Raw genomic sequence first — 13,357 nt, 5'->3', positions numbered from 1 at the left:
GAAACAAGCTTCCGAGGACCGGTTTCTGGCATTCCAGCCGTCTTCAGCCCGGCTTGCTTGAATCCAGTGGCAAAGTGAGCAAGGTCCAGGGAAGGCATGGCTTGGCAGTTCGGGCTGGACTGTTCCCATGAGGCACAGGGTCAGACTGATTTGCATATAGCCATGTCTGAACTGAGGTGGTGTGGAGTGCAAAAAAACGATGGATTTAGGCCCAGATCTCTGTACTGGGGTGAATGTATGACATTGTTCTGCATTCTGTCCATCAACTGTGGTTTTTGCATTTGTCACCCCGAGTGGGATGGGTATGCTCAGACGTGAGTCCCATGCTCTCCACACCACTGGATTCAAGCAAGCCGGGCTGAAGATGGCTGGAATGCCAGAAACTGGTCCTCGGAAGCTTGTTTCCGGTCCAGGGAAGGCATGGCTTGGCAGTTCGGGCTGGACTGTTCCCATGAGGCACAGGGTCAGACTGATTTGCATATAGCCATGTCTGAACTGAGGTGGTGTGGAGTGCAAAAAAACGATGGATTTAGGCCTAGATCTCTGTACTGGGGAGAATGTATGACATTGTTCTGCATTCTGTCCATCAACTGTGGTTTTTGCATTTGTCACCCCGAGTGGGATGGGTATGCTCAGACGTGAGTCCCATGCTCTCCACACCACTGGATTCAAGCAAGCCAGGCTCAAGACGGCTGGAATGCCAGAAACCGGTCCTCGGAAGCTTGTTTCCGGTCCAGGGATGGCATGGCTTGGCAGTTCGGGCTGGACTGTTCCCATGAGGCACAGGGTCAAACTGATTTGCATATAGCCATGTCTGAACTGAGGTGGTGTGGAGTGCAAAAAAACGATGGATTTAGGCCCAGATCTCTGTACTGGGGTGAATGTATGACATTGTTCTGCATTCTGTCCATCAACTGTGGTTTTTGCATGCATTTATTAATGGCAAATCAGGTAGGATAACTCACCAGATGAGAGATTAGAGGATCGAATTGTATATCTGACCAGCTATCTGACACATCCATGTTTTCTCCCAATCAAAGCCTCAGGTGCAGATGCATGAGGTGGTCCCTTCCCAAAAGGAGGTCAAAGACCACATTTAGTTTAGACACTCCATAGGAATGGGGTCTCCACATTTTTGTTTAATAAGAGCTACTCATGGTCAGTGAAAATCATCCCAAACTACTAATTACAGTAGTGGCAACGCTATTTAAGTTTATCAGCAGTAAACATGTCAGTGAAGGAAGGATTGCCAATAATCAGGGATGGGGAATTACTATATCCAGACGCCCAGGATATATTGTTTGGGGTCAAGGGCAACAAGTTTTAATGTGTATTTTGTCCTTGGGAAAAGCAGACCCAAGCCCCTGCAGCACAAACCCTTTGGCTGTCAGTTTGCAGTACCACATTATGGTTCACAGAAGGGCACTGTCTGCAGTTAAGATCATATTTCTGTCCATATGTTAATGATGTTCAAACTTGTATGTATGGCTCATTAATTGAAAGCCTTTATTATTAGGATGAGGACTACAATGGACTGTTGTAAGCACTGACTGCAGTACTGACTGTGGTTCTGTATAAAAATGTGTACACATGTTTTCAAAGTTTAGTTATATGAGGCTATGTACAATGCCCCCAGAATACTCTCTGATTTGATGCAAATAGTTGCAGAAGCTTGAAAGCAAGATTGATAATTATTTGCTTTCAAAATAAAATGTTCATTAAAAAAATGAAAGCAGGAAAAAAAAACATTTTGCTAAACTAATGTCAAATTTCAGGTACCATTTCTCTGCAGCATCATTTAGTAACATGTGTAGATGAATGCTGGTATTTCCCAAAAATATTCACAATGGAAAATTAGTGTAACCAGTTTCAATACGATTATGAGAAACAAAAATATACATGCATTGGCACAGCCAGAAGTTCTGAAATCGGTGGTCAGCTTTTTAGTTTTGTCAATGTGTGACTTGCTTTGCCATGGTTTTTGTAAAACATTATTGGTGTGGGAGCTTTCGGGTCCTCACTATTATAACAAACATTGGCAAAAGTAAAAATAGTTTTTGGTCTCAAAAAGCACACATTGCCACAGTAGTTACTGGCACTGAACAAAACTACTTTGTGTGCCGATATGCTCCTTGTGAAAGAGCAGAATGCTGTCACTCACACTGAAGCCAGCCGATACACAGAGAGAGCGAGACGGAATTTTAATAAACACAAAAGGTCACGGTCAACGCTAGACCAATTTAGGGGCACAATTCTTAAAGAAAGTCTCAAAAGTGCACCTGTGGTATATGTCCTTGCATCAAGTGCACCTATACAGCTTTCATGAATTCCCAAGAATTTACAAGTGTAGTACAAGAAATAGTACTCCTAGAAAATATCTGTAAACTGCATTTTAGCATGAGCAAATATGCATGTGTAGATTTGCTCATGCGAAAATCTGAGTGTTTGCAAGCTCACTTACCCTCCAACCACTTTTCTCCCAACTCTAGAAGAAGGTTTACATCTGCCATTGTCAGGAGTAAATTTCAAACATTTCTCAGTATGGGAAAAGATTAGAGAAGAGTTGTTGAAAACCCTTAAAACATGCAAGTTAGTAGGTGTATAGAGACTCAAAAGGGCATTCTAACCCTGGAACTAGTGTTTACCGCTACCTTCAGCCGCAGTATGTAGATCTGCAGAAACATGGCAACATAAGGGGATTGCAAGTATTTAAACACTACTATGGTTTAAGCATGGCATAATCAGAGAGGCTATATCAGATCTCTTATATAATGAGAGTGCTGCCATAATTGGTCGCTGCACTACATGGCACCAAAGGGGCAAGGGGATTTCATTCCAGAACAAGTAAATTTATGAAGCAACCAGACCCATGGACAAGTAGCTATTTTATTAATTTCACACCCCTGCAGTAGTAAAGAAAAAAAGGATTTGTCAGTTTGTAATGCATTTACATAGGTAATCCATAACAGCCATAGCTGTGATGGCCATGGTACCAAGGTAATAATGTTAGTAATTCTACCCAACTCCACATGATTTATCACTCAACATCAGATTTAAATATAATTTGGAAATTCATCGATTTTTCTCTAAACATCAGCTAGTGAGTTCTGAAAATATACACATTGTCATCTCTAATATACACTTTTTAATTTTGATAGACATATATTAATTCAGCCAAGCAAAAGTGCCCAGTTTATTCAGGTGGGTTTCCCACAGGAGACCTACTTACAAGTGGTGGAATACTGGCAGTAGCTCACTAGCTACTCATTGGAGAAGCATGCCATAGTACATCATTCACACTGCATACAACCTTCCAGTTGAACAAAGAGAACATTACAGAAAGGGAATAGCCATGAGTGGATACCGATGCACAAACATTTGCATAAATAAATATTTAGACCATACCATTTCAAGCATTATCTTGTGTCTAGGTTAGAAGGAACTCATCTTTTGAGCTACTTTGTACAATTCATCTGAAGTGGCTTCTATTTTACTAAATAGATCATGGACTTATCATAAGATCTCTAATAAAGCAGATTTGGCTGCCAGCATTCTCCTTACACAAAGTCTTCTGTTGGATGCTGAACCTAGCTAGATCATTTTTAGAATACTGAGCAAGATCATACCTTTTTTACTTAAGTAACTACCTAGGACAACCAAGGCCCTCTCACCTATGCATGTTATCCCCATGTTATCAAATCAAACTGATTTCCGAACTCCTGCACAAAACAACCCCAAGCAGTGAAAGTCCGGGTTTTCTCTGACACTGCCCTGTAATTAAATGATTGTGATCTTTTAATTTGGCCTGTCTGTTTCTTTAGGCAATTTTTGTACTGCAGGCATAGTATTTTACAGATTTGTACTATTTTTGCTAGTCACGTTACTAATGTAATTGTAATTATACATACTGCATTAATCATATACTTAGAAAACACCAAGAGAGTGCCTTTGATGAAATTGTTAATGGCAGACTTTCTGAATCCATCTGATCTTACCCGGATACGGAGGATCGACCCTTTTTGGTAGAATAGACACGATGACAAGACATTCCCTACTTAACATTGTGTTGCAAACTTCTGCTATGTGCAATTACAGCGACAACAGTGCTCTGGTCTATCAGTTTGATGATGTAGACGAGGATTTTTCATTTCTGATTTTGGGATTAGGGTCTGCAGTGTTAACTATTGATCATAGATCATAATGGCAAAATAATGGCTGTTTCCAAAGCTTTATGACAAGGCTCTTACTGTTCTAAGTTGTTAGCCTGCTATGGTTTAGGCCCTAGGCCTTTAACACTCGTCCCCATGATTCCGTGTCCACAGTCCCATTGTTTCATTTCCTAACATATACTGGAGTGATCCGTATGATACGTCCGCTAGATCTAGGCTGAGAAATTCCAGTTTCTGGGATCCTAGAGTTCTTTACTGGGCGTTTGGCACTGCATGAAAGGGGGGTCCCTGTAATTTCTAACATGGGGTTGCTATCAAGTTAAGACATGGAGTGGTGGTAGTACTGCAAGGTCTCTACCGCAAAGTAGCATTGGTTGCTTGATTTGCATCCAGCGATGTACTACACCTGCTCTTATCCCTAGGGGTCACTGAAGAGTTGGAATTCCTTGTCACTGTGGAATTGGTGATCTGTTATTTAGACTAAAGCCAAGTCGTGCGTTTAATGGGTAATGGTAAAGAGTGTGTGGGGAAAACAACTCTTGTGCAATTAACAAAAACTGTAAACACATGATCAGGTGACTACGTCTACCATTTAAGTCCAGCGAATCATCTAAAAAGCAAGCAATATAAAATATCCCATGATACGTACCAAAGTTAAGGCAACTTCAAGCATAGGTGCCAGGGCAATGGTGCCATGGAACAGGGGGATGCAGTCCACAAAGAGTACATGTTGTCCCTCTTTGCGCTTGTGCTTCTCTGCCACCAGAATGCCATTCACAGCGGAGTGTGGGTACTTGGCTCCATGCAACACTATTTTACAATAAGCCTGGGTGGTAAGTTTAAACACGGTCATTCTCTATAACACGGGATCCCAGGAATTTGGGGAAACGTTGACACTTAGAACGGAAACAACAGGTTCTGAGAGTGACAAAGTGAGGAGGCGAAAGCGGCTGCACTTCAGCGTGGGGACAAACACCCGACAATATAGATTTCAGTGCTGGACTGTGTTCCTTTGTCACGGGCTGCCTTGCGGTCCTTATGACGATATTCACAGCCCAGCCAGTGGGAAGTACATTGGGTGAGACGGCTTAGGTAGGCACTACAACTTTACCGGGAAATGGGCTCCGGTGACCTGCACCTGAGAGCCGTGCCAGTCTTAGATCTACTACTTCAGGCGTCTTACTAGAAGATTCCACCCTTACCGAGTCTGTTTGGGCGTAGATGGAGCCACCTGACCATGGAGGGCTGTCACTGGGTAGTATCTCTGGTCACTTTAAATTCCCCGCGCGACACCCCTCTAGGGCTGAGTAATAAATGCTACTGGTCGGAAGAGGCACTTACAGACCACCCTATGAACCTACACCCCTTTCACGATACCACCGTAACGAACTACACTAGGCCTGCCTCTGTATCTGGTGCCAACTTCCCTCCCCCCTCACCGGCACTGCACTGAAATGAAGGGAAAAACGGCCGCAAAACACTCTTGTCGTAAACGTGGAAGACCTGTACCGTCACGACGGCCGTATGTATTATAAAAGTAGAGCACACGTAATATCATCCAAAAGGTAACACGGTAGCCATCTTGGAAGAGGCAGATTCGGGAAAAGGTCAACTGATCACCAACGCCAAATATGGCAACAGCGAGCGATATAGTGTTACCAGTAGTCTAGCCTTTACCAGAACTGCGCAGAAATAAATATATGTTAAAATTAGTGCCCCACTAAAATGCAACATTAAAGCAGTAATAAGTAGTTGTGATAAGAAAATATATTTTATGCAAAAGAGGAATGTTTATTTTCGTACAAAAGAAGTGTCTAGATGCAAGTAAGCACGTAATATCTGCCTGCACTTGTAGTAATACAATGCTTTAAAATACTCTTATTTAAAAAATATATATAAGTGTACACATTTATTGATTAGCAATACGTGGGTTCTGACAAATAACTTAGTTACTTAAAATGAAGTACTTTGGATACATTATAATGGAGATATATGTGTGAACATCAGCAGCTGTAGTGTTTATTAAGCAAAGTCAGCCGTGTCTGTTACAGTAGTTTTTCTTTCACAATGTCAGGGCTAAAGGTCCTCCACTATCCCAGCATGCCACGCGTGCTTCCGACCTTCTCCTGCGGCTGAGTTGTCACCGCCTCGGTGGTTCCTGCCTTTGCCCTCTCTTTCTCCCCGTCCTTCCGGTTAGCTAAACTGTGTGGGCTGACGGCGGCAGCAGGTAGGATGGCGTTGCCTTTTCTCTCTACCGAGGCCATTCTGGATCTTTCAGAGGTGCCTAAGGTGGTCCAGTAAACCAGAGTGTTACCGGATGCCTACTTACTGTGACATTGAACATGGAGGCGGTGTGCTCATTCTGTATTGGTATTCCCAACGATGTAGTGTGACTTCAAGGGCATGCGTCTACCCGGTTGATTTATTCTCGCTCATGCTGTGTACAGTATATCTTTAGGTGCGTTGACCTTGGGAGAGGCCAAACCTGCTCTACATTATCCTTTTAGGAGTAGAAAGGCACCCATGCAATATATCAGGCCACTTTGGGTTACTGCTTCACCTACAGATTGAATTGGAGACTCCAGTGTGACCAGATTATCTCAAACCCCGATTTATGTGCCGCCCCCTACATAGATGCGTATGTCACCCCAGACCGTTCTATGGACGTAAGGTGGGCGTGCCAATAGGACCCGGTTCACTAATTCTTTTCTTACATCACCTCGCTGAACTATAGAGGAGCTAAGTATCTACCGACTTCTAGCCTCCATCGGACTCGGCAACAACAACGTACCGTGGCCTAGTGGAGATAAGCCATATCCTTCTACTCCTCACACCCGGCCAAGAGCATTCCTTTGAAACAGAATGGGCAGGCAAATAAATATATTGACAGTGATATCACTGTATTTTTAAAGGTTGAAATGAGCAAGACTTTGAAATATTAATGGTTTAGGAGTCAATAGAGTACGAACGGTTTCCTGGAGCCAACCACAGAAGACTTCGCAGTGTTTGATATGGTCACAGATTTATTCAGCTTTTTAGATAATCGTTTAGTAGCAGGTTTATCGGGTGTGCATGATTTCATCTTGAAGTGATGGCCATAACAGTTACTGAAATCAAGGTGCTTAGCTTAATATTGAAGTGAACGGAGCTTTTACACTTATGAGAAAAAATACACAACGATGCCGTGAATTTCCTATATAATATAATAAATACCCCTGGTGTTTGTCTTCATTTAAGTCTATATATTCCTCCTCGAAAGATGGAGTTTGTGTACGAAAAGGCTTAAAAACACTTTTTTTGAGAAATTTTAGTGGTACCAGTCAGTGAAATGTTATGCTACTGCTTGTAGATCCATTTGGATGCACGGTTTGTGCTGATAATCGCTAGCAGAGTTGTAGAATAATTGACATGTCTACGTGACTCCTGCTTGTTACGAATCGACTTTTTTTTAATTGTTTTTTCACATCTACCGTAACTCACACTTTAAGCACAGCGGATTTAAAAGTACACGGCTTCTTTTGAAATTTGCCATTATTTTTTGTTTATAAAATCATAAACTTGGTTGAGCCGTGGGTACTGATCTGTGTGGCAGTATCTTAGTGACATAAACTCACCCATTCATAACCCAAGCGCATATTTATCACGTCTTGTAGTATTCAAGCCTAAACGTATGCTTTATTTTAAAATCGGGTTAGCACAATTAGGCGGATTTTTCTGCTTCACTAGGTGGCAATCCTAACAGAGCACAGGGCAAATCGCCAATATAAGGTCATCCAAGGAGGACGTTTGCTAGGTTGCAGGTATTTTGTTTTGGCAATTCTTCCGTAACGTGAGCAATGTATCTTTGTGAAAATTACTTTGTCCAAATACGGTTACTTTCTATGCAGTTTGTTTAACATTTTGTATGTAGTTCGCTGTCCTCATGCAGTAATTTGACCTTAATTATCAAGCTAATACTAGTTTAATAAAACGGCCTTCTTATTGGCCCTTGTTCTTCGAGAGTTCTTAATATGTAAACTTTGGCGCTAGAGATGGGTAAACATTGAAGGTATTGTTGAAATAACTGTATTAGCAGTGCTCGTCTGCTTCTATACAAGGCTAACCCCTGTTTTCTTGTTTTAGAATGCTGGCTTCTCGGGCACTTAGTTTGGTTGGCAAGCGAGCCCTTTCGACCTCTGTCTGCCTACGGGGTCATGGTGAGTATATTGTCAAGGAGAAACACCTAACACCTTCAACTAATGAACTGTTCGGGCTCGAGTGTTTCTGCACGAGTTATTTAATGCAAACGTCTTTTACACACTTATTTGTCTTTACTTCATTTTGACATGATGAAGCTGTGGTGTAGAAAACTATTTTCATCAGTAGTTTAAGCAACACGATGTAATATATATATATATATTTGCAAATCATTGAACTAAAGATGATACAAGTTCCTCTATTGTTGCGTTATCACCATGAGTTGTATCAGCGGCCACAATGGAAGTTATTCTGTGCTCCGTCACATACCAAGGCTTGCAAATTTGTGCTGTAAACACAGTGGCCCCTATGAAGGAGACCCCTGTGATTGTGAAGCATGCATGAACACACAACTCTGGTCACACGGATAATCGGTTCTTGCCGTCGTCACTAATAAACGTGTTGAACACAAGTCCTACTTGACATTAGTACATTTATATGACCCCAGTTGTTTTGAGTCAATAGTGTATTTCTGAAATTCCCGAACGGGTGTGTCCTCCTATGGTCAAGATAAAAAAAATTGCTATAATACAAATGAGTAATGTCAGGCATCTTTACACTTAACAGTCTTTACCTTGTTCTGTGATTGTCCTCTCTTGTTTTAAAGAGCCTCCCTTCTGCAGCTGTTGACAGTCAGTAGCAAAGGCCCAATGTTGTCTTTTCTTTTTTTCAAAACTGGTTTTATTGAATCGCAGAAATAAACATCCACAGTGCTCCGAACCCCGGAGGGACTGTGACTACAATCACGGGTCATGCTGTGCGATACATTTAATGAAAATACCCCCCCCCCCCCCCCAACTACCCAACCTCCCCAATGTTGTCTTTCTGTGTATCCAATTTTTTAAAGTGATGTCAGTTATAGGTGATTAAGTCACCTTAAAACTATGACGGAGACTGGAGTTGATTGGAACCTGTTAGGGATTATTTAGCTAATAAATAGCATGATCAAAAAGTAACAATACATTTGTTTTCAGACTTTTTACATCACTGTTGCCAAGGAGACCTGGAATTTTGTGGTCTGCCTGCAGCTGCCACCTTTTCTCCCATTGTACCTTCCAATTTTAGGAAGGGTAAGCAGCTTAATGGAGAGTACATAGTCAGACTTGAGGTAAAATACACCATAGCACATACAAACACCCCACTGACACCCAACACATAGAAGATCCAAGTGTTTTTTTGTCCCTAGAGTAGGAATATTCCCAGATTCCCCACTCCCCCGAATCAAAGATATGATTGACTTTTGATTCACTGTATTCCTCAATGGCATTTTGTTTAACGGGCTTTTCCTCACTATGTGGTGCCCCCTAACTCTCACACAGCATCCTTTGTAGAAGAAACCTTTCATCTGTTGCCTATATTGGCATGGTTCTTAAATTCGACTACCTCGGATAGTGAAGAATTGGACATTTACAGCCTCTGGGTTAAAGTGGTTTGCAGTGTGGTGATGGGGGATAGACCTTGTTATTTGCTTACCTGAAAGGGTGTTTTAACAGGAATTCTTCACTTCTGACCCATTTTAATACTAGGCATTCCATTTCTATGACAGAATATTACTTGGCCTCAGATCAGGTCCTAAATGCAACATCAGCACTTTAGACACATAAAACACTCCTAAATCAAGTTCCACAGTTACAAGGGTAATGATGCACATTGAAATGTGCAAATAATTACAACTGATGTACACAGTGGCTCTTTCAAATCGATTGTGTACTTGAGACAATAATACTCAAACTCCTGTACTTGGAATTTATTTGCCAGGTTGATAAAAGTTGAAGGTTTGCCTTGTGGACTTAGTACGTTTTTAATAGTCCACCTTACCCAGCCACGTGATCAAATCCTTGTACATAGCTAAACTGATCTGTCATGATGTTTTATTTTTTCTAACATTGTAAGATTTGAATTAATCAATAATAAACTAAACATAGCTATTGCTATGAGGAATTGGGGCCTGTTAGCTTGATTGGATTTTAGTTGGTTGGTTGGTTGGTTTAAGGCTTACCAGATCACTGCTCAGAATGTGTGGTTCAGTTAGCTGACTTGTTTTTTTTCTTGTAAATATTCTAGATTCGATGCTCAGTCATTGGATTTCAAAGGGACACCCATAGGAGACAGATGATTGAAATGTTCTGACGAAGATAGACTGTAAACCGTGATGTTAGCTAAGTAAGCTCCAGTGTACATTTGATGTGACTTTAATAGACAATCCATCGATTGTTAGAATGCAGTTGCGGTCCCATGTAGAGCTCATGGCACCACCCTGCACCAATATAAGCCTAAAATTTGAGGGATCCGGATATCATGGCATTTGTCAAGACTGTACTCAGAAGTGTCTGAAAAAAATTGGAAACATTCCATACTCTGGAGAGGTTCCTTGGGGCTCACTAACCCTTCTGATTACAAGGTGACACACTTCCCGAAAGTAGGAAGGGGCAAGCAACTGATACTCTTTGCTATGTCATGGCCATACCTGTAGCCGTAGTGAGGGTTGCCCAATGGTGTTGACATAGTTATGTGTATCTTTTGTAAAGACACCTAAGCATTGCTTAATCTGTGTGACTTTGAGAGTGCCATCTTTGATTTATTTTGGTTTGTTGCCAGTAATCACAGGTGTAGGAGGTTCTTGATCTGAAAATGAAATTCCATCAAGATATCTTATGTCCCTAACTTTTTAAATTGTGCTTTTATTTTGTAATATTTGGGTTTCAAATGCAGGCATTCTAGGCTTGCCATCCCGGCATAGGAGTAAGCGTTAGTTGCAAGTAGGTTTACCACTAGTTAAACTGTTAGCAAACTATTGGTTAATAATAGAGCTCAATAGTGAGTCTAGTGTTTCTTTGTTAGCCTCTCAAATGAGGCTTACAAAAACCACGTTGTTGTATTATCGTGACCTTGGTATGGTTGTGTTCTGGCATCTGTAAAGGCATCCACAATGATCTGGCCTAAACCATAGGCCCTTTGGACAAATACCTGTACAAGTTTACATATGCATAGCCCTTTTAGCAGCTACTGTGCTGTGGATGAAAGGGAGGACTGGCCCTTGATCCTGGTACTCACATCTCTTCCAGCAGATTGGGTTGTCTAGAAAAGAGGCACTGATGCCGGAGGTTGATGGCAAGGAAGATTTAGTCACCCCCAGAGAACACATTTCTCATTTTCATTTTATTTACTCCTGTATCTATATTGCCATGTATCTCACCTAAATTGATGACGACAAATGAGGAAGAGAAGCTATACTGGTGAGAACAATGAGTGAGAGTGATTTCAATCCCTGTCTCTACCATTCTTTTCCACTTCTGTTTGTTCAGGCACCTCTTTTATCACTTCATTTCCATGTCAAGCTCCTGGTCTCACTTTGGGTGGAAGGTAGTCTGATAGCTCAATGTGGTATACTTATGGGATGTGGCGTGAAGGATAATTTTTACTTTGCACTGTGCTAAACTGAAAATCTTTCAGTTTTGCTTTCATTGTTCCACTTCACATAGCATGAACCTCTCTGGATTACGATTGCTGATGGCACCTTAATTTCAGTTCTGTTATGTGCTTATCTTTTTTGATAGTATAATCTTTCAGAAGCATCAATATTCAACGTTGATGGGTAATTGAGTGCTTTCTTTACCGGTTCTATAATTAAAAATAGTAGAAGTAGACTGGTATTTCTTAAACATGTTAGGGTTTATATTGAGTTAAGAATGACAATGATGATTTTACATCTTGATGATGATACTCATATTAGTGAACACTACTTGTATTTTTTCAATTTTTATACCACTTTTGCAGCTACAGCATTTTTACTAGCTATTGCCATCATAAATGTTGCTGCACAATATTGATGCACTTGCAACATTTGCCTTTTTTAGCCTGAAGCTGGTCACTGTTGGATGTAAAGGAAGCATATGTGGATATTAGAAAACTAGTTGTAAATGTTGCTTCAAATAAAAGGTAACATAAGAAAACTTAGTACACAAGCACTCAGAAAGAAGTCCAAATAAAGTGAATTGAATTTTATAAAATGGCTTGTCTTGAACAAAGCAGGTTCCAATGAAGGACAGGATTCAGCAAGATTTATTGTTCCGTAGTATATATTCCACATAACAGCCAACAGGTATTTCGTCACAGTGAGGTGACTTCGTCAGGGCTTAAATGTAATTAGAATGACAGTAAATAAACATCCAAAGTAAACAGGGCAGTCTGTAAAACTTCCGTAAGTCCAATAGATGATTCCCAACGTATAGGACGGATGTATAAAGGTTCTTGCCGAAATATGTTAAATCACCTGACTGAGTCCAAAGAGTCCAATTCAAAGAAACATATATCAGGTTTGCATATGTCATTTTTTCAACGTAAGTCCTTAGACATCCTGAATATTGGTAACCTTGATAAGTTTCCTGAGCAAAACAAATTTTAACCGCGTATCTTCCTAACGTCCCAGAACTCATGAGCCAGTGCTTCCGTCGAACTTACAGAAGTTTTACCGACTGCCCTGACTACTTTATGGACTACTTTGGATGTTTATTTACTGTCGGTCGGATTACATTTTAGCCCTGAAGAAGTCACCTCACTGTGACGAAACACATGTTGGCTGTCTTTATGTGGAATATATGCTACGGAACAATAAATATTGCTGAATCTTGTCCTTCATTGGACCCTGCATTGTTTAAGACAAGCCAGTTTATATAACTCAATTTAATTTATTTGGACTTCTATGTGAGTGCTTGGGTACTACGTTTTCTTATGTTTACATGATGGTATTTAGTACTACCATGTTTTAGGCACCTATGGTAGTAGGGTGCCTGTGTACCGTTATTGCACCATTTATATTTGTGTAGGAACGTTAAAGAATGTAAATTTTCCTAGTAGATTATGACGGAAAGTCTTAATTTTATTAAAGATGTGGAGGTGAGTATTATGCTTTCTTATCTTGCCTTTATTCCAATAGCAGCCAAGATAAGTAC

At 40.9% G+C, this 13,357-nt stretch overlaps 2 protein-coding genes across 4 annotated transcripts in view; one reads left to right on the top strand and one right to left on the bottom strand.

Moving 5' to 3' along the window:
• The window catches only part of EMC8 (ER membrane protein complex subunit 8), a 50,042-nt gene extending 44,379 nt beyond the window's left edge, over window positions 1-5,663 (bottom strand). Inside the window, exon 1 of one of the 2 annotated variants that reach the window (XR_015302471.1) lies at window positions 4,819-5,663. Coding sequence is in view for 1 of the 2 variants with exons in the window: in XM_086945859.1 (XP_086801985.1) it covers window positions 4,819-5,022 (204 nt within the window). In the remaining variant the exon portion in view is untranslated. The remainder of the gene's footprint in view (window positions 1-4,818) is intronic. The other variant, XM_086945859.1, reaches the window with a different exon arrangement.
• Window positions 5,664-6,216: 553 nt separating this feature from the next.
• COX4I1 (cytochrome c oxidase subunit 4I1) overlaps window positions 6,217-13,357 on the top strand; it is a 33,715-nt gene continuing 26,574 nt past the window's right edge. The window contains exons 1-2 of one of the 2 annotated variants that reach the window (XM_086945857.1): window positions 6,217-6,396; window positions 8,292-8,365. In XM_086945857.1, the coding sequence (XP_086801983.1) occupies window positions 8,293-8,365 (73 nt within the window). In that variant the 5' untranslated portion in view covers window positions 6,217-6,396; window position 8,292. Of the gene's footprint in view, window positions 6,628-8,291; window positions 8,366-13,357 lie in introns of both variants that reach the window. The other variant, XM_086945858.1, reaches the window with a different exon arrangement.

Source organism: Lissotriton vulgaris, chromosome 12 (assembly GCF_964263255.1).
Source record: "Lissotriton vulgaris chromosome 12, aLisVul1.2, whole genome shotgun sequence".
Lineage (NCBI taxonomy): Eukaryota > Metazoa > Chordata > Amphibia > Caudata > Salamandridae > Lissotriton > Lissotriton vulgaris.
The sequence above is the reverse complement of the archived record's forward strand: the minus strand, read 5'-3'. Positions and strand labels throughout refer to the sequence as shown.